The 27,202-nt window shown below is 48.1% G+C and overlaps 1 protein-coding gene across 1 annotated transcript; it reads left to right on the plus strand.

The window, feature by feature from the left end:
* The first annotated feature begins 16,494 nt into the window (after positions 1–16,494).
* SIGLEC15 (sialic acid binding Ig like lectin 15) lies at positions 16,495–26,185 on the plus strand. The gene is made up of 5 exons (XM_013294834.3): positions 16,495–17,296; positions 20,039–20,422; positions 22,592–22,951; positions 23,959–23,989; positions 25,328–26,185. Exons 1-5 carry the CDS (start codon positions 17,245–17,247, stop codon positions 25,422–25,424), a joined length of 924 nt encoding a protein of 307 aa, XP_013150288.2. The 5' UTR covers positions 16,495–17,244; the 3' UTR covers positions 25,425–26,185.
* The last annotated feature ends 1,017 nt before the right edge of the window (positions 26,186–27,202 follow it).

A 27,202-nucleotide genomic window follows, 5' to 3' on the forward strand; every position in this document is an offset into this window, starting at 1 on the left:
GAAAAAACACCCAAGCCACAACACCAACCCACTTGGAAACATCTGCTTGGAATCAGATTTTATCCCAAAGCCTAACTCCAATGAACTGCCCCACTGCCATTTCCTAAGCCGCTCTCTTTGCTGCTGTCTGATGCACATAATTCTCTCAGAGAGTCCCAGTTCCATGTCAGGCAGCTGCCCCAGTCTCCACCATCTGACACTGGCACGTCTCCTGCCCCCCAGCACTTTCTGCAATGGTCCAGCTGCCCAGCAGCCCTGCCTGCAGCCACAGACCTCATAGTCCTGCATGGGGGCTGCTGCTGGGGGTAAGGGGAGGGAAAGGGCGAATGACAACTTAAGAAATTGTGGGATGCTAAGCAAGAACCAGCAGATTTTTATCAGCAGAGCCAGGTCCTCTCCCTTCCAAAAGCAGTGCTACTTCTTCACAGAGCCCAGGGCATGCTGACACCACCAGCAGCAGCACCAAGACATGGGCTGGAGCCCTCACCTCCACCTCCCCCAGCAAACCGCTATCTGGGCAAGTGCAGGAGAGGCCAATGTTTAGCCACGCAGTGAAGACATTAGACCCTTGACGATGCTCCCATCTCCTTGATGGGAGAGGAAACATTCAGCCCAGGTGACCAGAGAAGCAGACCCAAGGCTTGGTTGCAGAAGCAGGACCAAAAGCAAGAGGGGTGAGTGCAGCATTTTAGACGCCTAGTCTGGGGACATGCAGCAATGCAATCTCCTTTACCTCATCCTCCAGGACTACTGCAGGTGGTGTTTGGTTTTACCAAACACGGAATATGAAGAGTATAAAGAATGCGCGTGTTGACAATTATCTAATCTTTTGAATCCTGACATTTAGTGTAAGGGGTAGGATTGACCCAGAATTTGGCCATCACTAGCAATAACTCACCCGCTAAGAAAAACACTAGCCACGAGGAAGGGCTGTGCATTCAAAAGAAATACTTGATCATTTCCTGCTCCCTCAGAATGTAAACATGGCAAAGACCACCATGGCAAGTGAATTGTTACACACAAATGAGCACCTTCCTGATGCTTTCTCTTTGCCTTTGCCCATGGAAACCTCCAGGTGGGAAGGTCTTTTTTGTTACCAGCAGTTCAGCTTAGCCAAGATTTTGAATGAGATGGGGAAACAGTGTAACTCTCTTAGCAAATGCACCCCAGTGACTTCAGACCCTCACTCATCCATACTCTCCAAGGCACAGATAGCCCAAGGTGATTAGTCTCCCTTGAATAGAAATGGCAAGTGTTTAAACAGGAGTTGGAAGTCTTAATATTTCATAGACCCACGTCAGAAGACTCGGGCTTGGGTCCCCCAAGGCTATGTCCATGCTGGTAAATGGAAAGGATCAGGTGCTGGCACACAGCCAGGCACCCTGCTCGACAGAGCGCACATGCCCTGGCACCATCCCAGCCTTTGTCCACCAGGCATCCCCAGACAGAGCCCAGACACAGCCCAGCAGGCAGCCTGGACCGCTCTCGGCTCCGCAGCACTTCCTTACACTAGCTGATATTTAAAGATGGTTTCATTTGCAAAGGGGCTTCAAAGATGAAATTACCTGCTTTGAGGCTGAGGCCACCCGACTTGCTTTTCCATTTCAGCACGGAGTAAAACAACTTTGCTGCACGGCTTTGCTGCACTTGTCGCCAGCGAGAGCCCATTCGTGGCTGTTTGGTCCCGCCAAACTGGGGTTCAGTTCCTGCGCTGTGGGGCCACTGCCCACCCTGCCTCCAGCATCAGGCCAAGGATGCCCCTGGCACACACGAGGGGCAGAGCACAGCAGACAGTGCCGCTGAAGCCCTGCCCTTTGTCTGATGCAGAAGTGCTCGCCTTGGGGTAGAAACAAAGAGGGAGAGGGAATAGGAGTACCTCTGCAGCCCGGTGGTTCTGCACATCACCCAAGGGTACTGAAGAAGGATGCCAGCGAGAAGCAGCAAAAGGGAAGCTGAAAGGGGCAAACACGTGCTCACGTTGCTTCATGTGCTATGGCAAGAGCCTCAGGGACTGGGGTAACAAGGGCAGTCTGAGGCCAGTGTCAGTGCTGCAAACTGCCCTGGGGAGCGATGCAGCTTGAAAGCTGGCCCCAAATGCGAAGCGTGTTCAACCACCATGAGGAAGACTTCTCACAACAAATTCAGACGCTTAGAAGTGAGCAACAAAATCAAGCCCGTGATCAAACAGAGGTACCCGTGTGGGGAAACACAACTCAGCTGCGCTTGTCACATCAGAGAGCAATTGCTTCCACTTTCAGGCCTAGTGAGGTAAACGAGATAATTTTTTTGAGTAGAATAAAACCACACATGCACATGATTGCAAAACTGGGAGTTCAAATGCAAACACTTCCTAGGAAAAAAAATACATGTATTTTCCTTTCTTTTAGCATTAGAAAATGTATGGGCTTGGAAAACTGACAAACTACAAATACCATTAGGTTAAACATTCTTAGATCAGTCATCGGTTTAATCAGACAAGGCTGAGATCAGCAGGAGGTTAAGGATTAGATGCGTTAATTAGTATAATTAAAGAAATAATGCTAGGAAAAGCGTGCCCCTGGCATGGCTCACTGGAAGGAAAAGAAGGAATTTTGTCAAGTGGAATTTTCCAACAAACATTCCTGGTGCCTCAGCCATAAAGCAGCTATAAAACACATTGTAGTATATGGGTTTAGTGGGGAAGGATGTGATAGTCTGTAAGAAAATCAGCCACTCTGGACTACGCTGCTGCACAAATGATTTGCCAGAGGTGCAGGCACTACCCACTCACTGCATTGTCCTGCACTGATGGTGTTCTCGTACCATATAGATGTACCAAGGTGTAGGAACACCCCACAGTGTAGTTTTCAACTTCATATAAAATCTTTGGATGGTCTCTCAACAATAGATTTTTATCTAAAAAAAAAAACCCAACCCCCCCCCCCAAAAAAACCCAAAACCAAAACCAACAAATTAAATTGTCACATCTCTATCTTTGAACCTTCTTTTCTATTAAAGAAGCCATTCTAATAACCTCACACTACCTTCCCTTTCCATAATCACTGCTTCCAAGACACAGAAAGAGTAGGCTCTTTAAAGAGTTAACGAAACTTGAACACAGCTTCTAAGAAACAGAGAAGGAAGTTACAAACTGATGTGAGAAGCAGCCTCCCTGGTCCCTTCCTGCACTGCCACTGCAAGCTGTGCTGGCATTCACTGTCACGCACATGGTGGGACGTTTTGCATGTGTCTTGCAGTGGTTGCAATGTCTGTGAAAGGCCCTGCACACGCCAATCAAGTGTGCAGGGCAAGGCAGTTACCCATATCTAGAAAAAAAGAACAGGGAAGAGCAGATACAGCCCTAGATTTCAGGAAAAAAAAAAAAAATGGTTCAGGACACAAGTGAGCTACAAAATTAACAGCCTGACTAGCACTAAGGAGCTGTGTATGAAGCTCTAGGAATTCGACTGAAAAAAATCAGGATGGGAACCTGACTTTGTACAAAACACCCTGTGTAAGAATCCAACATAAGCGTGTCTGAGTACACATACACTGGCCAAACTCTCTGTTTCTCTTTCTCATCTCTGAAAGGAAGACTTATCTTTTTCAGCTTGCCTTGCCTATCTTTTACCTTTAGATTTCTCCATGGTCAGGCAACGCTTGTGTCCTGCTACACTGTCTATGGTAGCAGTGCCTGGTACTCACCAAATGCTGCCCCAGTAATGCCCAGATATGTCCCATTCAACTTCAGAGACTCTTGTTGAAATGCCAGACTTTGGAGTTTGGTATCTACAAAGAGTTTACACAGCTGGGGGGGAGGGATGGGGAGAGAGAGAGAAGCACTTCAATAGCTCCATGATAATACAACCCTTTCTGAAATGCCTACCTAAGTAGGAGCAGCTCATCTATCTCTGTCGGCCATTAAAGGGGTTGAGGGCAACTAGACACCCACTTTAATGACAACCAGGTTAGATGGAAGAAAACTGGGCTGCAAGTGTAGATCCAGAAGGGTCTAGGCTATGATCAAAGAGCTCCCAAGAGGCACCGCACGACCCTGTGCTGGCTGACAGCCAGCTTAAGCCTACATTCAAGATTAGGTCCTCAAAACCCTCCCTAACCATGCTTTACCTATAAAGTATCTGGAGGAACACAAACCAAGAGAACTAAATGTAGGTGTCTACTCAACGTTGGCACCTACAGGTGTACTGCCCAAGTCCTGCTCTAGTCAGCGGAGATCTGACCAGTGCAGTCCGTGGAGTGCAGAGAGCAGTTCAGCTGGCCAGATCGGGGGGTCAGTGTTAGGGTGTGCTGAATCACTCTCTAGACCTCAAGGGCAGCACTGACCAGAACTACAGTGATTCCGACAAAAGCCTGGATGACTGCTCACACACATAACCTTACCACCCTGGGAGATGACCCCACCTACACGCACAGTTCCTTGCTCCTGGACGTGTCCAGAACCACCTGTATCCTGAGCCACTCATGCCTGGACAATAACCCACTTGGAATGAAGCGCTCCTTACACTTAACTTGCCTGAAGGATCTAATCCAAGAGGCAGCACAAGCATCTCAGAGCATGCACAAGAGGAGGACAAAGTGGTGTTCCTTCCTCTGTCTTGAACTGGTACATCTATTCAGCACCCCACCATATAGGCATATACTACCCTCATTTACCTTGCTATATTCTCTAATTATCTCACGTTGTGTATTCACTTGAACAGAGACTGAAGTCTCTACCCCACTGTGTCATGAGTGCTGGAAGACTACTGAGAAAACATGGAACAGCTTAGTGGCCTAGTTCTAGATAGTGGCTCAAGGAACACACAAAGGCTTTGACAGGCTTGTGTCGCATCTTCCCCAAAGCCTCCCTACTGGGGTGTCACATCTTCCCCAAAGCCTCCCTACTGGGTAGTCCAGGAAGCTCCCTCCCCACCAAGATGGTTTCTTGGTCATGCCAGTGAATCCTGAGAAAAGCACCAGGAGGCTAAAAGGTGGGCCAGCAAGGGTCCCAGCATTTCTGCCCTTCTGGGAAACGAGACTTCACATTATAAATAGTACCACAATCCAGGGAGTTCAATCCTGTGGAGGAGGGAAGTCCATCTAGTCTCGTTTCAGGTTGAGATTCTAAACCCTGATTTCTCACACAAGGGGAGAGAGAGGGAGTTGAGAAGTCACATTACTTTGGAGAAAGCAAGAAAATAATTCCCAAGTAGAAAACGCCTATTCTCTAAATAAAACCGGGAGCAGATCTTCATTACTCTTCAAAAAACAGAATGGAATTACACGCTCAAAGTATGACATTTTCTGCGGTTTAACTTTTCATGGGAGAGACAAATACAACATGGATTTTTTTCTGTTCAGATGCTAAAACACAAACAGGACTCTCAGCAAGCAGCCAAGGGGTGTCTAGGACCTCTTCACTGCTAGTCTATAGAAACGCTGCCACCTCATCTGCCAGCCCTAGTGAACAAGTCATCTATCTCATCAACCATCCCGATGCTGAACACCTTTTGCATGGGTAAAAAAAGTAGATGACATTTTGTTAGTGGTGACAAACAGCTTGTGTTACATCTGTCTCCCCTGACCTGAGCCTTCTCTCATGTGCAGGACAAGAAAAGAAAACTTTCCATATCTGGAATCACTATATATTTTCATTACACATTCCCAGCTCGTCCCCATCTTCCCTTTGCTCTCTGTTGTTTTCCTCTGCCCACGCGACAGAGAACACCCAGCAAATGGCAGCATCTGACAGCATCCTCAGCCACCTCCCGCTGCCTAAAACATCCCAGCATTACCCTCAGCCAGAGGAAGATACAATCCTTCCCCACATTCATGCATTCCCTGCATACAAAGCAGCAGTTTCCACCCGCACAGGAAGATCCAGAAGGATAACCCCCTTGACACATCTCTGATTCATTTCTGCATACCCCAACAGATTACTTATCTTCAATTTACCTACGCAGTTTAGATAAGGGTGATTCAACCCTACCTACACACAGAATATCTTCACAATACAAACTCTCCCTCCCTGGAGAGAGAAATCCCACTTCACAGCCAGTGCTGCGTGGTGGTGGCTTAGCAACAAGCTGCACCTCTGTGTATAACTTTTCTGCCAGGCACCGTGAGCTGCTAGCAGGCTTGCTATGTGTCATAACCACAAATTTTACCCAAGAGACGAGGAGCACAGCAGTAATTTGGAAGAACTACAAATAATAAAGAAAAAAGGATCCCCTAAGGGGGTATTGAACTTCTGTGCTTTACCCCAAGAAACCCCATCCCTTTTTGGCCATCCTACCACGAATGGCTCTGAGCCTTCACTCCCTTCTCCATCTCCCCATTCCTGGTTTGCTTGCAGTGTGGCATTGTGATGGAAGTGGTCACCCACCCCTCTGGAGAAGCATTCTAGCTTCTCCAGCACCACTAAATGCCTCAAATTTACTAACGCTTGAATATACTTAACCACAACACCCTCCAGTTGCTACCAGAGCTTGTTCTGGAGCTCCCTGCACCCACGCTCCTGCCACAGCAGCATCCATCCACAGGCATCCACAAGCAGGACCCTTGCTGGGGTTCACTCAGCCCTTGCTGCCCTCAGCAGCTTGTTGGAAAGTACATACCATTCATTTCTCTCCTGAAACACCTAAAGGCACAGGATTTCAGCTCTGTGGGGTGGAGGATGATGAAAGACATGTGACCTGGCAAGAGATTCCACAGCACGAGAGGCTATCTCCATCCAGGTACAAGAGCAGCATTCCCAGAGGGCTGGGACAGCAACAAAACTAGTACAAAGGCATTCAGTAAAGTTTTCACATGGGCATACTACATACCATTTGATCACCCTTCATCCACACAATACAGAAGACACGGTTTGGTTACATTAGTTTAACTGCAAAAGACAAAAGAATGGGATCAGGAAAGAAAGGATCCACGCAGGAGTGTGGCAGGTGGACCAGCCCATCCAAAACATAGCGGGGATTTCACATCAGGGAGCATGAGATTACATTTGGCCAAAATATGAGTGATACAGCTTTGGGATTAATTTGCTGCATTCTGATTTTTTATTTGACTAAGCCGAAACTGAAAGCTGCTACAAAGCAGAGAGACAACCAGGCTAGTTTTGGAAGGGCAAATGCCCACTGACACACCGAACAATAGATGTTGTGAACTGAAAGTTGCATGGGGCATTAAGAGCAGGATAGCAGGAAAAGAGCAGAAAAGATTTATCCTTGTCCCTGAGATGCTTGCAGATGTGCTGAAATGCAGATGTCACAGAAATAAGGTACATCGAATGTGCTTGAGAAATGGGTTCAGTTAGATTGAGACATCCAGGCTTCCTCCTCTGAGTAACAAAAGATATCTTCCTTAGTACAAAAAATGTTTAATTTTTTATATTGTTGCCTGCAATGGAAATTCCAGAAGAAAATTTTTCCCCTGACTGATACCTCCTGGAAGCTGAAGCTGTTTCTCATCTTCAGCGCAAGCAAGGCTCAGGAGCAGCAGGTGCCAGAGAAGGAATTATACGAGAGGGATGCGATCTGCATGGCTCCAGCCTCATCTCTGCTAGGATCTGTGGAATGGTCCTTCAGAGCAAGTCAAACCACCCACCAGCTCCTCTCCAGCACAGCTGAAAATCACACCTTTGAGCATTTCCCTGCGTCCCAGGGTGGCAATTCTGCAAAGAAGCAGGAATCCACCAGACCTGCATAGACCAGTCAGGCAAAACCAGTGCCACCCTTCAAGCTACAGCACATGGCAGAGCAAAGACTTCTGAAGCCTGTGATAGCAGAGGAATGTCAGCAAGAATGCCGTGCAGGAAAGGCACATTGTCCTTACAACAATCCCTCTCCCAGAGGCTGCCGCCAACCTGTATGCTGCAGATTTACGCAATAAGCCAAGGAGGTAGGAGAGGCCCCGCGTGCGACCGGCCACTAATCACGCCAGCAAGCCTTGCACCTTCATTTGTTCCATTGTCCTTTCAAAGAATGATGGCTGTTTGTCAGGCTTGCAGAAATCTGGGCTTTCAGATGAAGCTGTGAGCAAGCAACAAGAGAAATGCACCCCAACAGCCCTGACTGCAGCTACGTGGGGGTTGTTCATGTGCTCCTCAAACACACAGAGCCAGATTTCTCCTGATCATGGGAGAAGTAACCACATGCCGGTGGTGAAGAATACAACTGCACATGTCACAAAGCCAGCCAAGATTTAAATTCCTCTGGAAACCCATCCAAAAACATTCAAATGATAACTGAGAATCATTTATACACTCAGAGAAAAAGGGCCAAAGCCCTGATTATTCAAAATAATCAAGCCTGACAGGCAAATGAGTGATTGCACCTCAGAGTGCATTCTTCCTTCCCTTGCTAAATCACGGGCTAACCTTTCTACGGTGTGCTTACTCGTAACAAAGTAATGCCTTTTGCCTACAAGGACATGGCTCTACTTCATCAGCACGGACTACATCAAAACCTGCCTGTATGACAACACTGGCACAGTTTGCCCAGCAAGGCTGCAGATGGCCCATCCCTGGGAACATCCAAGGCCAGGCTGGACGGGCTCTGAGCAACCTGATCCAGCTGAAGGTGTCCCTGCCCATGGCAGGGGGCTGGGCTGGAGGGACTTTGAAGGTCCCTTCCAACCCAAAACATTTGATGATTCTATGACAAAGCCACCTGCAGTCTACTCCTTAAAAGCCTACCTGTGGATGGCCTCAGTCACCCAGCTCCCTAACAGAAGGGGAAACCTCCCTCCCCCTCTTAGTGCTGGGCACTACAGCATGGGTAATCTAGAGTCACATATTTTTAACTTTTTAGGAACTTAAGGACATACTGCAACAAGGCACGGTGATTTTCAAGCACACCAAGATAAGCTCACACCCAACCCAATGGATTGTGGAAACCCCAGGAAACCCCAGAGCCTCTCTAGCTAGCCAAGGTCTCAGAGGACGTCAGGTGGGAAGCAGAGATTTGTGAAACCTGCCTGCACAGAAATGCCATTAACTGCTTACTCTATTCATCACGTCCACTCCTAACCAGCACATTCCCTTCCCCACCCGCTTTACGCGATTCCCAGCTTTAGACCACCAGTATTCCATTTACCCTGCAACATGACCAAATTTAATTGTGCTGATGCCCTGGCTCCATCCTACTATGCTTTAAGGTGATCTCTTTGCAAAAGGGACCATGATCAAAAGTCACAATCCATAAAGGGGATTCAAGATTGGAGAGTGGAAAAATGACTGTATGGAAGCGTCCACCTCCCAAAAGGGCCATCATCACCCTCATCTCCCAGGCTCTGCTGTCCTCTGACACTGCGGCATCACCCTTGCCCAACTCCAAGAAGCATCTCTTCATCCCACTTTCCCATCGTGCTTCCTCAGCTGCCGTCACTTTGCCACCTCTGTGTCAAGCAGCTTCCCACCTCTGGTGCCTTTCTGACCTCTCCTGGAGAGGAACACTGAGCTTTCAAAGAGGTCCTGCCAGTGAGTCAGCAGCCACTTGCACGCATGGTTGTGGGCAGGGTGTATTAAGTGATGTAAATTGATCTATTGTTTGCTTCAACCTCGTGTGTGGTGAGAACTGATAAGAACAATGCACTCCCCATAACACTTCTCCTCCACCTTATCGGCCTCTGATCTTAATCCCAGGAGTCAATGTCATAATCCATCACTGCTAATGAGTGTGAGCTCCCCTAGGCTGGAGCCTTATCTCGCTTGGTATCTAGAGGGCCATATGAGGTTGCAGCTATAGTGCAATTAAATAAAGGTTACATTGGCCTGAAAGTGTTAGCACCGGCTCTTTGGGAACAGGCCTCTGCTATCGGGGACCAGAGGAATCAAAAGGAAATGCCTGTGTATGCTGCAGCTCACATGTCTCTTCCTGGCAGTTCCATCTCTGGGACCTTCCCATCCAGCAGATCCCAGTACCAACAACACAGAAGGAGAAGCTGCCAGTCTTGGGCATGTACCAACACAAACATAGGCAAGTGCTATGGTTTGAAGGCAGGATGGAGCACGCTGGAGAAGCACTGATAACAGTTTGCCATCTATTGCCACTGAATGTTCCTTTTACTACCAGAAATGTTTCCTGAGGTGAAGGTACACGGAGTAAACACGCAGGCAGTAATGCCTTATCAGTACGGCCTGTTCAGCCCTGTTGGCTGCATCGATAAAAACATCATACCCATGGAACACACTCAACTCTAGAAGAACAGCCTCAAACAAGATAAAACAGCAACACAAGACCATTTTTAATCTGCCTTCTGCAAAAACAGAGAGCAAAAAATGTTTCCTCCCCTAAACCCTTCCAAGGGCAGGTCACTCCATCAGGGCCAGGAATGGTGCTAGCTTCATCTCAACCGGTTCCTGTCTCAGCTAGAAAGGAGCTGATCTCACGCTGACAGGCTCTGCCAGGAATTCAGGGAAAGGTCTCCTCTTTCAATAGTACCTACACTGCTTGCCCTTCACACAGGTCATGAGCTGCCCACAAAAAATATTTGCAGTGGTGGCCTTAAAGTGGTTGCAATGCCCTTAAAATACACGTGCCTCTGCCTGTGACTCAGCTGCAGATTTAACTGCAATGTAGACAGTCCTGGGACAATCAAGTCAAGGCTGTCAAAGAATATTACCTCTGGACACAGATCACTGGAAAGAGTGACCACTCTGCCTTCCCTCCTTTATTACCTCAACAGCTTGGCTTCCCATCTCCAACTCACCCTTCCTCCCACGCCGGCCCAGTGCAGCTGAGCAGGGGCTGTGGGTGCTGTGCCTTCCCTCGCTCCTTCCTACCACACGTGGTACCTCAGAACCTAGGTCAAACCCAGGTTTGGAAATTCAGCAGGAGGAAACAGATGAGAACAATCTATGTTATAGTAGAAGCTACATGCCAGGTCAGATCAGAAGGTGCAGTGTTCTGGTCATCCAAGCCACCCGTGAAATCTATCACTTTCAAACACGTGTTGGGCCATATTTAAGAGCAAGCACGATGGCAAAATACCCATGCAGGGTGGAAAACCTGTGGCTGACACAGGTGAGTAAACTGAACAGTGGTCAAAGCACTTCCAGAGCTGCACAGCAGCAGATAATGCCAAGAGGAGAAATTCAGCTAAGTTTGCCAGTGAGCAAGGGGAGATGTCCAAACAGTCGAGGCCTTAATCACATTTCAGATGACAGCTTGGGGCTCCAGGGTTAAAAAACCATCCAAAAAACAAAAAAGAAAATCAACATCGCCAAACAACAACAAAACCACAAGACCAAAACCCCAAACCAACATCATCATCATTACAGCTACATTTTGCATTTGGATCAATGAAACCCAGTAGACTATCAGACACCAGGAAGGACAAAGGACACAGAATGGTGTGTTTCTTGGAGAAGGTGCCACAATAAACTTAACTCTACAGAGGCTGGGCACAGGATCTCAGGCAAGGTGGGCTGTGAGTAAAAACAAGAGGCAGAGAGGTGTTCTCCAGAGGCACATGCTAGAGAGGTGGGTTTCTCTTCATTGCCACAGATCTAGTCTACGTGCTTTTGAATCTGCCCTGAGTGTGTGAAGTGAGACAGCACTGAGGTGGTGGTGACCAGAGCTCAGATCACACATCAGTCCTATTGCTTCACTGGCCAAGAGCCTTATGTCAAGGGAAAGTTCAGGACCTGCTTCAGATACTGTGTGAATGGATGGATATAAGCAGCCTTCACCCTTTCCCAAGCTGCAACGCAGCTCTCATCCCAGAGAAGGGCTGTGAAATCTACAGCTGAAGGAGCACAATACACTCAAATCACCAGCTGCGCCCATTCAGCAGGGAAAGACAGAGCACATCCATCTCCACAGGCCCGCTTTCAGTAGGAAGGGTAGGCACGGACATTTTTCTGGTGGCATTTCAAGTACCTTTAATCAGACACGTCATTCGGATTAGGCTAAAGGAAAGGTTTAGTGTCTGTTTCGCCAGCTGGCTCACCCCCTTGCTCAGGCTAATCCCAGCATCACACAGAGACCAGACCTTCGGTGCTTATCTGGTTGACAGGATGACCAGGGGAGGGGAAGACAGACAGTGGTTGGTAAGTTCACATGAGTCCAAGGAGTGTTGGGTTCAGTCCTAAAACTTTCCATTCCAATCACTGAGGACATCCATACATGTCCCTTGCAAGCCAAAGGTCTTTTAGGGTCACCACTCTGAATGCCCACATCAGGCGTTCCAGGGCAAAGCAGTGATTCAATCAGGTGTACCTACGCTGTTGGTTAAGCCTGGGACCAAGCCCAGTCCTGAGATGAGACAACCCCATCCTGCAAGCCTCTAGCACACAGTTGCCTTCGCTAGCGCTGCCTGGAGAAGGTGAGCTCTAGCATTACAGTGGCCCCAGGCTCATTCTCTCAAGGGCTTTGACTTACCTCCATATGGGCAAAGTTGAGCACATCATGTCACTGCCCATCTGCAGGCGTTCCAAACAGTTCTCCGTGCTCTGCCCATAGCATGATGCAAGCTACGGATTTCATGGAGTAATTGCCCATTAGGAGAAAATTACCCCAATATATATTTAACATTTTTTAGTTGATGCTCACCAGAGGCAACAACAGCTCACCAGCACCCCTGCTGCTGCTCCATCAATTTACCGCTGCAGCTTTGGTGACGGAACAGCTCAAGACTTCGCAGCAATGATATGGCAGACAGGAGAGTTTCCCAGGTCAGGAGCATTTGTAAGGGGCTGAGAAAACCTCACAGGCGAGCAACTGAACCTGTAGACTTTCAAAATTGGATCAGCAGGAGCCTACACAGTGGTGACCATGTTCTACAGCAACACTCAATGCCAGGAAGCAGGATCAGTGTCACCTACAATAGCAGTGCCTGGCTTTGACACCCTCCATCCCTCCCACCCCTTGTTTTCCTGGCACTGTAGGGATACCTGTGGATTTTTTCTCCCTCCAGGTCAGCGAGGATGAAGTGGACGTACAGGGGAGATGGGCAGCCCACAGCAGCTCCCCAAGAAGGGGACAATGGCTCAGCTTTCTCCTGCTCAGCTGGCAGAAAGCAGGCAGATGGAAAATTCCTGTGGTCTCCCAGCTATTTTCACAGAGCGAATCCCTTCAGGGAAGAGTGCCCGATTTGACAGAGCATAAGGCTTTTGCGTCTAACATGTACAGATCGGCACACTCGAAGGACATGGGGCAGGACTTACACATGCTACTGAAGTAATTGAAGCAGAAAAGCTTGCAACTGAAATTAAGATCCAAAGGGAGGGAGGGGGAACAACTGGCTTCGTTCTAGTCCTTGAGTAAGCAGGTGCATTACCGACACAGATACAGCCACACAGAAAATCTCATTGCTTAGATCCTCAGTGACAAACCTGGCCCCAGGAGGCACGAGCGCTTCCATGCTCATCTCCAGCTACATGTTGCAACCTGGGTTCACATCACCACCACCCCAGGACCGGGTGGATCCTCAGATCACAGCAGTTTAACACAGTGGCCAACAGAGAAGTGTACAAGGTGTCATGGAGCAGCTTCTGACAAGTCCAAAGGGCTCTGCCAACAAGTTTGCCAACGCATGTGGTACAAGGGGAATGGTTGAACGGAGGGCACGTCTGCCAGGAGATCAGGGTTCTGGGTTGCCCCCACAGGTTTTGTCAACCATCCATCACAAAACACCATGGGAATTTCTAAGGGTGTTAGGAGGGATGAACACTTTACAAGAGGCTAACCTTTACAAGAAAATCAGCCAACTGGGATAAGTTAAAAGGAGCTGGGTTAAAGGTTAAAACCGACCAGCTCGATCAGTTTATCTCAATATCATTCCCCCCTTGTTCTGTGCCTTCTCCATCAGATCGTGCTTTTAAATTGCAGCCTGTATGGTGTGGTGCATAGCTCCTTACAGCATCCCTAAGACATGGTTAATGTAGTCAAAGCAACACCCAGACACCATACATCTCACCTTTCTCAGTCTCTCCTGAGGCTGTCACCAGGATCCAGGGCGGAGGAGGTACAGTCCACGGAGGAAAGGCTGGTGTCGGCAGTTCGATCCAAAGGTAACCTTCAAAACTCCAAGACTGCTGTTCTCTGGACCAGACACAGCCAGGAAGGCGATGGGGATGTGAGATACTCCCCTGCAGCTGCCAAAGAGAGCAGCACGAACTGGCTGTAGCATTGGCAGAGTGGGCAGATACATCTCTGCCTCTGGCTGCAAATTTGCCACTGGCCTATATTTGATTGCTATTTGCTTGTATTTACAGGTTCCTTTAGGTTTGTTTTTGTGGGTTTTGTGGGGGTTTTTTACAAGTTATTTTTATTTAAATGCATTGATCTGTTTTCTGAGTAGGAAAACCCACAAGTTTCCATGCCTTTCTCTTTCTCCAGATGCCATGTATTTTCATAGCACAAGAAAACACCAGAAACTGGAGTGTCACTGGGACCAGACCTCTGATTGTTGCTTTTGTACAAGCACCTAAGAAAAATATTAATAGAGTAGCATAGCAATTGCTGTCATCACCTACAGCCCTTAAAAATAGATTTATCAGGAAGAAAACCAGTATTTGATGAATATGGAAGGCATCCTAGTTTGGGTGTTGGACCAGAAGCAGCCTTTCTTACGGATATCCGAGATACTATTCAAGGACACAACTGCAGAAAAAAAAAAGAAAAAAAAATCACAGATAGCAGAGCTTGTGGATCATATAGGCAGGGATATTTTTTTGTTAACAAAAATTTTTGGCGTATTCAAATAGTTTGCAAACATTTTCAGCTACATGTTTTCAACTCTGTATTTTAAACTTTAAAATACTTCATTGCAAAGAGCTATCTTACAGTGTGAAAATAAAATCAGTCCAGAGATAAAACTCAAAGGGATTTGTACTTCTCTACTGACTTACCAGACAGTTGTCTAGGAGATGCTAGAGTAAAACACTAGAGAGCGAGAAGTTTGTACTAAGCGTTAACCACAGCTATGCTTCCCATTAATCATTTATGCTTCACTGTCACATGGTTTTAGCATGGGTTTCACTTTAATCTTTTACTTCAGACCACTGGGTCCCACTGTGCCATCAGAGGTGAAATGCTTGAAGACAGTCACAACACCAAAAAGTTAGTGTCACAAACAGATAAAATGAATGGAGATTTTCCATTTATTATTTTTATCCGTTTTTTAATCTGTTTTTTATTTGGTTTTTATCTGGTTTAATTTATTATTTTATTATATATTTTATATATTTGTTTTTTTATATATGGTGTTATACAAATATAAAATAATATATATTATATATAAAAAATATAATATCTGTTTTAAAACAGGTAAAAAGTATATGGAGATAAATGGGGAAGGTATGCCAAAAAGGCACATAACACAGATGGGATAAGGATTCAGGTCTCTTACTCACTGTTTCCACCACCCATATCCTCAGGTTTCTCTGGTGACAATGGCACATATTACTTTTTAGGGCTAGTAAGGACAGTTTGCAAAGCAGTCAGAGCAGTGGGTCCTGACCCTCCTGGTCGAGGATGACATGCATAGGGGCTGGGCAGGGCTCAAAGTCTTTAGTTAAAATAACACCACTCTCTGGTGAGCAGCAACAGGTCTGAGCCATTGTGAAGGACAGCTGGGTACTCTCAGAGCCTCCTCCAAAAAGCCCAGGAAAACAGAAATCCCTCCCTTCACAGGCACGCTAACTTCGACCAGAACAGAGAACAGGTTCAGAAAGCAACAAACATGCTTCATACTACTGAACCGTGGAGCGGTTTGGGTTGGAGGGGACCTTCAAAGCCCACCCAGTCCCACCCCCTGCCCCGGGCAGGGCCACCTCCCCCCAGCCCAGGTGGGTCCCAGCCCCAGCCTGGCCGTGGGCACTGCCGGGGACGGGGCACCCACAGCTGCCCCGGGCAGCCTCTGCCGGCGCCTCCCACCCTCACGGGGAACAATTTCTTCCTTACAGCTGATCTAGATCTCCCCTCTCTCAGTGCAAAGCCTTTCCCCCTTGTCCCCTCGCTACAGGCCCTGGTACAGAGCCCCTCTCCAGCTTCCCTGTCGGCCCCTTTAGGCACTGGAAGGTGCTGTAAGGTCTCCCCGGAGCCTCCTCTTCTCCAGGCTGAGCCACCCCAGCTCTCCCAGCCTGTCCCAGCAGAGATGCTCCCTCTTCTAGGAGCTTTTGCACAACAAGAAGGGAACGTACACAGGGAGTTCAGGGCGAAGAGGTGAGGAGCAAAGTGGGGGAAGGCGCTGGCTCCTGGCACAGCAGAGCTGGCAGCAGGGACCCAGCACCATCTCACATCGGCCCTGGGAGCCCTCCAGGGGCTGCGCGCCCCCGGCCCGCAGCAGGGATGGCATGGGCGCTGGGGTCCCCAACAGGAGAGAGGGACCCTACAGCAGCGAGGTGAGAAATCAGACATCAACCCTCCCTCCAGCCTGAAGCAAAAACAGGAAACCTCAAGCGAAACCCACACAGGGAACACACGCTCCAAGGTTAAACTTCATGTCACGGGATCAGCGGATGGGAGGTGATGTGGGGGGAAGCATGGCCAGCTCTCCACGAGCCTCAGGCTCTGCAGATTAGCAAACTGCACAGTAAGTTTGCTACAGCTAAACCCAGAAGGAAAGAGCAAGCATTTACACAAGGATTCTGGGCAAAAGCTGGAGCTCAGCTTATTCGGAACGCAGGTTCGAACAACAAGGAGGAGAATGACTCACAACTCGTCAGGGTCATGGGAGTCCAGACAGAGCAGGGTTCCAGGGGACACCCCAGCGCTCTTCCAACACTGAACCTTGGCACAACCAGATGATTTCAAAACAGGGTGGTGGTGGCAGAGGGGTTTTTTTTACACCTAGGGATGACAACAACCAGTGAGCACAAGGGGTAAAGCACAGTTGGCTTGCAAGCTCCAAGTTCAGGAGGAGGAACTGCCTCAAACCAGGAGAGCAAGGGTCTTGCTTGCCACCTCCTGAAGCAGATTGTGAGGGTTTCCTCCAGGTTGCTGATGTGGTGGCACTTGAAAGCCATCCCCTCTTGCCCCAGCACACACGTGGAGTGGTTGCTTGCAGCCCCACTCTGCAGTCCCCTTCCTTTAGCTGGAAAATGATAATACTCCATATTTTTCACATGACTGACCACAAACCTATTAATAACTGAATTTAAAGCTGGTTCAGCTAGACAACTCATTGCCTCCAAGGAGAGGAAAACCACAACTTCTTCCATCCCTGGAAAAAACTTTTGTGACTGCAAGACCAGCAGCTCAGATGTAGTGGAGGCTGTTCTGGTCTGCTGATACACCTCAGTGGAGAACGTCAACCAGCATGAGAGAGCTTGGCTTTTTTCTTCTGTTCCTCCTTCGCATCTCCAGGAAGGGTGAGTTCTGAGCTTGTTATGAATCCCTGTCTGATCAGGGCTTTTCTTCTTGCTCTGGTCAAAGTGCCAGGGGAATTACCTAGTACGATAAACTCTCCATGAACTGCACCATGCCATCACATTGTTTAAGAGGATGCTGAAATTCTGGGTACAGGTAAGAATACTGGGAAAACTCAACAGCTTTCTTCTGCAATTGCCACAGAGGTCTTTGGTTTGAGAGTGGGGTGGGGGTTTTTTGCCTTTTTTTTTTTTTTTTTTTTTTTTGCTTTTCTGACTTGTGCAGGGAGTTGATCTAACTTTTCTCCTGCAGCATCAGTTGGATGCAGCATTTCTACCACCACCCAGCAGCACTGTGTCCCTTTCCTAGGAGTTACTGTGCAACACATAACAATGTGCTCCAGTTAGCACAAGCTCATGTTTACCCTCAAGTATGCACTTAAGTTCCTTTAAACTCAATGGGATTTGCTTGGATATACTGTCAAACAGTATTTGCTAGAGCAAGGCTAGGGTCTGTGGTGGTCTCCAGCTCTTGATCTTGTTCCTGTCTTCATGATTTTTCCATTGACAACTAGCAGATACCCTGACCTGATGAATCCTTTTCAGGGTTAAGTGTGTAGGCGATTTGCCTATGGCTTTCTCCATTTCTTGTGAAAGCTTCAATTCCAGGAACAAATGGAGGCTGGATATTAGCAGGAGGAAGCCACAAAACACATACCACTCTGAAGTTTTAAGGTTAAGGTTAAATTATGCACAAGACGCTGACAACTCCCCCTACTCATAACCTAGGCAAACTGTGTTTCCACAGAAATGGGTGGAGCTGGTAACATTAGAAGTACGTGGTTTTAACATTTTCTCTCACGTAAAAGGCAAGGGGATATTTACGTGCTAAAAATAATATTCTTTGCTTGAGATACTCAAAAACTGCAAACCGAAAAGGTGGCAGAGAAAAGCAAAAAGCAAATCATGTACTCAAAAGCACATGATCTGCAGTTCTCCAAAAGCAAGGGTTACAGTAACATGCTGTAAAACAGCCAAAATAACATGAAATACACTAGAAAGCATTTCTGTTTTCACTGCCAGCTCTTTGTGCTCAAGGTCCAGGAGCTTCCCAGAGCTCCAGTGGCCATGTAACCTTGAATATGAGATTCCCTAGGCTGCAAAAGGATCTCATATCATTATAATGAATCATAAGGCAGCCCGGCTCCAGATCTCCGTAACCAAAATACTGGCTTGGCACTGATTCCAGATAAATAACAGCACAGAACCAGTCCTACACTGGCCTTTGTCCATTGTGCAGCGCACAATGGAGTGATACAGGCTGCACCACCACCGAGGTATTTGCCAAATATTATGGAGAACAGGTATATGAACAAGCAACAAATCTTATCTTAGTGTTTACAGGAGCAACCCAACAGCTGAATGCCCACAGACCGCAGCAAAGCCAGCTAGACGAGGGATGGATGGCAACTGCTTACAGGACACCTTTACTTTTTTTTTTTTGCAGTTATTCTCAGCTATTGAGGGGGAAGCTCCTGATTTAATGAAGTCATCAAGTGAGTTTTGTAAGACAGGAATGTAAGCCACAGACGGTCCTGAAGCCACAATCTGCTGCTACAGCTGTTGCAATTAGCAAGGCAGTGGATGGATACACATATCTATACAGAAAGCACTGCCTGCAAGTGCTGTTTGTTGGTGCTGGTGGTTCCTAGGGAAGAGAAATGGGTGAGACATTTAGTTTTCCGATATATTTCAAAGGTGGGGAGCATCCGTTCAGGGGAAGGCTGTTTTCATCACTAGACAAAAATGATCAGATTGGGTCTGGTGGCAGCAAGGTGCAGCTCCCCAGACTGCACTAGGATTTACTGTAACTAAATTTGGCCAAGGGAGCAAAATCCCAACCATTTGTGACACCTCAGCCGGAAAACTCAGGATTTCCCTCACCATGACACCAGGACAAGGCCTGTCTGGGAAGACAGTGGCAGCTAGAGTCCACACCGTGACAGCTTGCTCTGCTAGCAGGGAGATGCCTTCTCTGCTGCCAAGGGCATCCTCCATCCGACGACACAGATACAGGGAACTTACTTGTTCTCAGCAGCCTTCCTTAAGATGAGCACCTTCAAGTCTTTATTCAGATCCTGTCACAGCTGATGAGTAAGATGCTACTTTGTGATGATAGCAGCATTGATCATGAGAAACATCAGCTGTTACTACCTTCCTCAGGGGTAATGCAACCACCAACTGAGTAGCATAACAGACACTATAACATAATACTATATATATACAGTACGTATTACATAACTTAATACTACAGTGTGTGCATGCACTCAAATGCAGGGCTGCTACACTTAATGCACTTCAGTGCCTAAAGCCACCAGATTTCTGAATGCATGCAAAATTTTTATTTTTAGCCTTTTTTTTTTCCTTTTGAAGAGATAATTTGGTTGATCTAAGCACATAGACGTCTGTTAACTGCAAAAGTGTGTTGCACAACTTCAGGTGCTATCGGTCACTTGTCAAACAAATTAAATCACTTGCAACATGAGCTGATCAGTCCCTCAAGCTCTGGTGCCAACTGGTACCACATCCAGTCTCAGTAACAGGGCTGCGCAACCAACTGCAGGTCCTCAGCAAGCAACACAGGGCCCACCACAGGAACATTTTCCGACCAACAACAAAGCAGACGCAGGAAGGATGGCCTTAAACACCCCACATGAATCAGTCGATCATCTTTTTTGCTTCTAGGTGTGCAGTCCAACGGCTGGTCCGTCCACGTCCCATCTGATGTCACCGGTGAACTCGGGAAGATGGTTATCCTGCCCTGTACTTTCACACACCCCTACAAAACATTTGACCGGACCCTCACTGCCATTTGGAGGATCAAGGAACCCTACAACGGCACAATAGTTTTCAAGTGCATCAGTCAGAGCACCAGTGAGCTCTGTAAGACTGCCATCAGCCACAAAAACAAATACAAACTGCTTGGCAACCCCCGGCACAAGGACCTTTCCATCAGGATTGACAATCTGACCTGGAGTGACAGCGAGAGATACTTCTGCCGGGTAGAGCTGTCCGGAGATATCCACAGCAAGTATGAAAGCAGGAATGGGATAAAGCTGCATTTGATTGGTAAGAGGGCAGTAGAGCCAACGCCACCCCGTAGGGAAGTGAGAGCTGCAAGATGTGGAAAATGAGATGGTAACAGGAGCTGACCTGCTCTTCCAAAGGGTTGTGTTTTCCAGCTCCATGGATAGTTTGTAACATTGGGGCAGGGAATACTCGTTGCCTTCCACAGCCTTCCAGCACAAGGTGATGAGCACAATGCAGGGAAGGGAACAGGAATGAAACTGGAAAGGAAACAGCCAGGCTCTGGCTGCTGGGGTAAGAGCCAGACAAGTCCTGGACATCCCACTTTGTCCTGCAGCACAGGGTCTGAGCAGGCAGCAGAGAGGCAAATGGGGGTCAGCAGCCCACGGGGTGGGGTTAAAGCCGTCCTCTTCATCAGAATCTAAACAGGAGAGCTTGGGTGCTGAGCACATGTTAGCAAATGTAAGCACAAGACCACCTGGATGGTAACAGGGGATCAGAAAGACAAGATACCTGGTACACAGGTGCTGTAGATCCAGACTCTCCTGGAGCAAGAAACATAAACAGCCTGAAAAACCAGCTCAGATAACAAACCTCAAACGCTAATCCCATCTCCCAGGGTGTGCTCACAGATCAAGGGAGGGCCAGGAGACCCAAGTGGCCTCGGGAACTGGCTCAGACCTTACCCATGAGGGCAGAGGTGCCACGTGTTGGATGATTTTGCTTGCGAAGTGAAACTGCCTTATACCTGTGGGCATCCAGATGGAACCTGAGGATAAGGTCGGTTACTTCTTGGGCAGTTCTGTGTAGTCAAGGTTTTCCTTCACTTGGAGCAGCTCCTGAACACCCACATACACAGCGTGACCAGAACAGGATGGCAGCAAGGTCTGTCTCTCAGGGGCTGCCTGGGGCTTAACACCAGAGGAACGATAACACACACAGATACGGCACCCAAGCTGCACCCTGCTTTGGGAATAGACCCTGACAGTATGAATGGAAGGGGTTAAATAATGCTTAAAAAGTTAAAGACCAAAACACATAGACACATGGCATACAACTAACACAGCTAGCTTCCTTACGCATCAGTCCTCCAGCCTCAAACTCCTGCATTACACAGACAAGGAAGAAGACACGATGTAGCCGGTTGCAAGCTATACATTTGTTGCCTAGCCTGACAAAAACTGAAATCAATATTGAACTCCTGCTTTTCCTCCATGAGGATGCTCATTTAGTTCTCTCCGGTTTTCACAATGCCTTTAGGAACCAAATGCATTAAATGGCTCAAGAGGAAAGGATGGAAGGTTAGGACAAGCTTGGTCATACCAGCTACGCTTCCTCAGCAGACTAGACAAAGGATGACATGTTCAGCAGTGCACCTCTTAGCATTTTGCATCTCCCCAAACAGTCTCTACCACAGTTCATTCAGTCACACAACCCCATACGCTCCAATACAGGATATAAAATTAGTGGCCCTGTCTTGGTATCAGTGTGTTACCCCAAAGCAACCAGGAACCTACACCAGCTGTTTGGTAGTCTCACTACAGGGTTGGAGAAAAACATCAAAAATAGGTTGTAGCAAGGAGTGTAACCGCTCCCTGATCAGAACTTGCTAAATCTGGCAGGTCTCGGGCACTGAGCAAAGGGCCTACAAACAGATCCATCCGTGCATACTCTGGAGGTCTGAGACCAGAGGCACAGCCACGAGATGCTTGCAGGAGCACCATGGCTGCCTTGTCCTGGACCATGCGCAGACGCAGCCAGTCTGAAAATGTCCCCAACTGCACCTGTGCCTGCATGACGGACAGCACAGGGCTGCAATTCATGGTGCATCTGCAGAAAGCCGCCCATCTTCATGGATGACTACCCTGCTACAGCACAGTGTCTCCGCCTTCTGCCACCGTGGAAGGTGACATCAGCTGAAGCTGACCAAAGCTGAGACAACTGTGTGAGCCATTACAGGCATAAATCAGAGGTAGAATACACATCCTTGCACACAGGCTTTGCTAGGTGAATCCCTTTGCTTCTCTATCCAACACAGGCAGGGTGGGGAAATCTAAGGAAAGTGCTAAGAAAAACAAGGAAGGGGAGGTTGGTTCCCAGAATTACCCTGATATAACATGCTGAGGGTCCACCAAGACCGACAGCTCACTCCAGGCTACACACACCTCTGAAGCCTGACACACTTTCCCTCCCCTGTTGCGATTCCTGCAGCTGCCCCCAGGATCATTAACATCACCGTCAGCTCCAACAGGGATCGCACCTTCCAGGCACGCTGCACCGCCGAGGGGGAGCCAGTGCCTGCCCTGACCTGGACCGGCCCACCCTACAGCAACATCACCACCATCACCAGCATGAACCATCGTGTCACCAAGGAGCTCCGGTACCTCATCCACGATGGAAAATACACCTGTACTGCCGTCAACAGCCATGGGAGAGCAGAGGGGGCTGTGTACTTCTATAAATTCAAAGCATCCAACAGCTCCTTCTTCCTGATCCTGATCTTTGTGCCGCTGGGAATCAAAGTGCTCATTTTGCTGGTGATACTGAGCTTCACCGCTTTCTCAAGAGGAGGTACGTATCGCAGTTTCCCTCAGTAGTCTTCCTCCATCAGACTGGTAACCAGCGGAGGGATGCGGCAGGTTAAGTCAGGCAGGAGGGGTTGGCTTTGTTTTGGGTTGGGTTTTTTTAATGATTTTATCATTTGCCACCCTAGAAGAAGGACATTTCTAATGGGAAATATAAGTAGGAGGGACATCCTGGCTGGCTGGTCACAGCCTGCAGAGAAGATGTCTCCTTTGGGAAGGGACCTTCGGAAAAGCAGAGGGAGCAGGATTTTCCCTGTGCCCGAGGAGAAAGGTTAACTAACAGATGGGCAATTAGTGGAGAATCTGTAGGCACAGGTTATTTTTTTTCTTCTCTTCGAAGCAGACTAATTACTACCTCTTCCCTTGTAGACCATAGGCAGGATTTACCTTCACTGTATCCCATGCAACAGTTCAATCTCCTGGGGTGAGCATCCTCCTTTTACAGACTGCCCCTCTCGGTCCCCTGGGCCTCGCCACCCGGGTGCTTCCCCATCACCAGTGAAATCCCACCTCCCAGCCACACCAGGGCCATGACAGCAGGGAAACCCCAGCTCACAGGAGATGAGAATCAGCTCACGGACTGAGGGGTGAGACCTCTCAAGAAGCCCGGAGGCTGCTAGCCCCCAGCCCACCACCCCTGCTGTGTGATGGCATGGGGAAAAGGGGACCAGGAGGGACCCCAGGCTCTATGTCTCAGGCTGGACAAGATGTCATCTCACCATGACTCATCTGTCAACACCTTGAAAAAGCCACCAGTTGTCTCAAAGTGTAGAAGGTCTAAGACCAACCAAAGAAATGCTTTGTTCCTTATACTCCAGTGCCTAATTCCCAGTCCCACTGGAGGACAACACACCTGACACAAGGTCTTCTCTCCATTCACTGGAGTGTCACAAACACCCCCCATTGCAGCTTCCCAACAGCTCTAGGTCAGCCCTGACTCCCCATCTCACTCTGACCACATTGCTAACCCACATCTTCCTTCCCACCTCACAGGTCCCTCCTCCACTCCATCCAGCCTGGCCCGGTAAGGATGTCTTGCCTTCTACTCATGTTATCCATCAGGAGGGGTGGAGATGGCTAAAGAGAGAAATACATGTCCTTCGTCCTGGCAACAACCTTCTGGCCTGAGAGCGGGCTCCTGGGACAAGGACATGGTTGGGCTGATGGCCAGATGAACCCGTGTGAGGGACCAAGGCTTGGGCACTGCTGGAAGGAGGCCCTGGCTTGGGTACAGCTGAGGAGGCCCCACTGATGTGACAAGGACGGGAAGTAGGTTGGAGAAACCATGACACATGGATGCTGCAGCAGCAAAGGGCTAGCAGTTTAGGTGGGCCATAGGACCAGAGGATGGTAGGAAGCCACATTAGCAAAAGAACCACCCACCCAAGGGACGGGCTGGCACGGGGTCTGGGCCAGACTTGAGGAATGATGGACAAGAGAGGGGAAGCTGCACAACAGAGACCTTCCCCTCCCTCTGCACCCCAGCCTCTAATGGAGCAGAAAAAGCACCCACATCAAAGTTGATGAGCTCTGCAAGGGTGAAAGAAGGTACGGAGATACAAACCAGCCCACCACAGAGCCAGGTCAGGTGTGGCAGGGCCTGATTCTTTGGCTGGCATCCATACCATGCTCCCACACAACCCTCAGCATTTCCCATTCCCCATCACACCACTAATCGTGGACGCTTCTGAAACCTGTGGTGGCCGAGCCAGAAAGGGATGGAGCAGGAGGGAGAGGAAATGCATACAAACTAAAAAACAAAACCAATCCTTAGGCTAAGCCTAAAGAAGCTGTACCTGAAATCAGTAAAATTACATCTGCCTGGGGCTGCTCTCTTCCAGCCTGGGTTATCCCTGTGTGATGTCTCCTTCCCTCACCTTACCCAAGAAAGATGCTCACAGCATCAGGACACAGCCAAAGAGGCAATGGGGAATACAATCCTACAGTTAAATTTGTCGTAATTACTCACAAAAGCACAATGTTGGTGATTTAACAGTGTCTAAACCATACTGCACCCTTAATTGTATATGTATGTAGATGAAAGCTTAAAACCCAAGATCCTCCACGCCCTACATGAGAGGATCCTTCCCAGGAGAGGTCTGTCACAACCTCCTGAGGCTCTGAGCAGCAGGGCAGCAGCAGTAGTTAGCACGAACTGCGTACGAGATCCTTCTGGATGCTTTAAAACGTAAAACATTAGATACAGCTCAGACACATAAAACCCACCTGCTGCAGCCGGGAGGATCCGTACCAGACGGTGCTGCAGACACTCTGACACTCCTTAACTACTGTCTGAAGCTATTTACAAAGTCTAGAGCAGCCAGAAATGTGTCCTCACCTTCTTCACTTCTTCTACTGCCAGGCCACAGCCGCAAGACACCACCTACGAGAACTTTGACCGCAGAGACGGCAGTGGCCAGGCTTTGCCGGCAGAAAGAACAGCGTCAAGACGCAGCTGAGGACCTGGGCGGTCTCATCCGCACCCGTCTGCACGGCTCCAACTCCTGCCTGCTCTGGACAAGGGTGCCTTTTCCCACTGAACATAAAACTGACGCCGACTGATACCCAGAAGGTCAAACAGGCCTTGCAGGTGCGTGACTTCCAGCCCCGCTGCTGCTTATGAGCAAAAGAAGCCCTTAAAGGGAAAAACAGAAGAAGAAAAGAGGGGTGGAGCTGGAAGACCAAAAGAACTCTACATCGGATGCATAGAAGCATCCACATAGGATGTCAGTTCTAACCAGCCTGTGTGGTTTTAGCCTGTATCAGATAATGTTTAGCAAGCAGGTAACAGTCTACCGTTTTCTCACATCTTTTTGCTTTGGCATTTTTCAAATACTCCTTCTCAAAGCTTTCTTCACTGCTCCACTTGTCAAACCACACACAGCTTCCTAGAGCCAGCAAGTGTCTCAAGTTTCAAATACCAGCTCTGAAAAAAACACTACTAGAATTTTGGCTGGGTCTTTTTTGTTGTTTATTATTCTTCTTCCTTAACTTCCAAAAGGGTTTAAGAGTTTAAAGGAAATCTTAACTTTCAAGAGCAGTCCAAGCAAAAGGAAAAAGAGGTTTTCCAAAAGGTGGCGGAGCTGAAAGCCAGGCATGCAAAGGGTGCTCTGTACTGTAACTGCGCTGCAGCTCCTAGTGCCCATGTGCACGCACCAGCAGAATCTCAGAGCTTTGTGATAAATATGCTGTGAAAATGTTCCAATAAACCAAAACAATAAGCCAAATAAAAACAAAAAAATAAACCAAAAAAAATTTCTAAACAGTTTCCATCTCTGTGTTTCAAAATACAAATTTTGTGTGTCAAAAGCTCCTATAAGGCCTGACCACTCACCTCGAATTCTTCTGAGATGAAGTCACCACTACAAAGTCTCTAGCCCAACTGTGAACATGCCCCAAGACCACCTGAACAGACCCAGCTTATGCGCACATCAGCCTGGAGTCTTGGTCAAGCAAAGGTCCAGGAAAGGGCTGTGAAGAGCAACAAGTTGGCATAGAAGAGGAGGAGAAAGAATGAAAAAATAAGTGATAAGAACCTACTTTCATGTTTCTACCACTGGCTTCGATACTCTGTGCAATCATTCCAGTGCAGCAGGTCCAAAACTTTTCCCCCTAACAATCCTGCTTCTGGGAACAACCACTGCTGGCCAGAGCCCAACCTGCTACTGAATTACCAAGAAGCCTGTGGTCCCGCTTGCAAGCTCACCTCCAGCCTGGGAACTGTCATTTCGAAGTTCACTTCTTTGTAACATCTGTGCTAGGAAATTAAAGCATAACTTTAAATGACTTGGCCGGGATAACAAGAGGGGAAAAAAGAAAAAAAAATAATGCAAGGAAATATTTGAACCCAATCTTTTAAATCTGTTTAAAAATCCCAGCAGTGGCAAAGCCAGGTTTAATAAAGATAGGCAGAGATGCAAAGAGGAAAAGGAAGTTATAGCAGACAGCAGTCATGGACCAGTAAGGTCAGTGTACCAGGAAGAGACCTCAGAGATCTTAATTGGACAAACTGAACTGAATTTAGAGTATTGAGAACCTATTTCTATCCACATATGGGACTGAAGCTTGGTTTACAAGATTTTCCTTGTGAAAGCTACTTCAACTGAAGTAGCTTGGTCCAAATAGAAGTATCAGACCTCATGCCCCAAAACCTGGGATGCACCGAGCATGCTCCATTGCATGCTGCCAGCATCCTGCAGTTGAAATGCCGCCAGCAAACACCAGTCACGGAATTGCT

The sequence above is a fragment of the Falco peregrinus genome, chromosome Z (assembly GCF_023634155.1).
Source record: "Falco peregrinus isolate bFalPer1 chromosome Z, bFalPer1.pri, whole genome shotgun sequence".
Taxonomy (NCBI): Eukaryota; Metazoa; Chordata; class Aves; order Falconiformes; family Falconidae; genus Falco; species Falco peregrinus.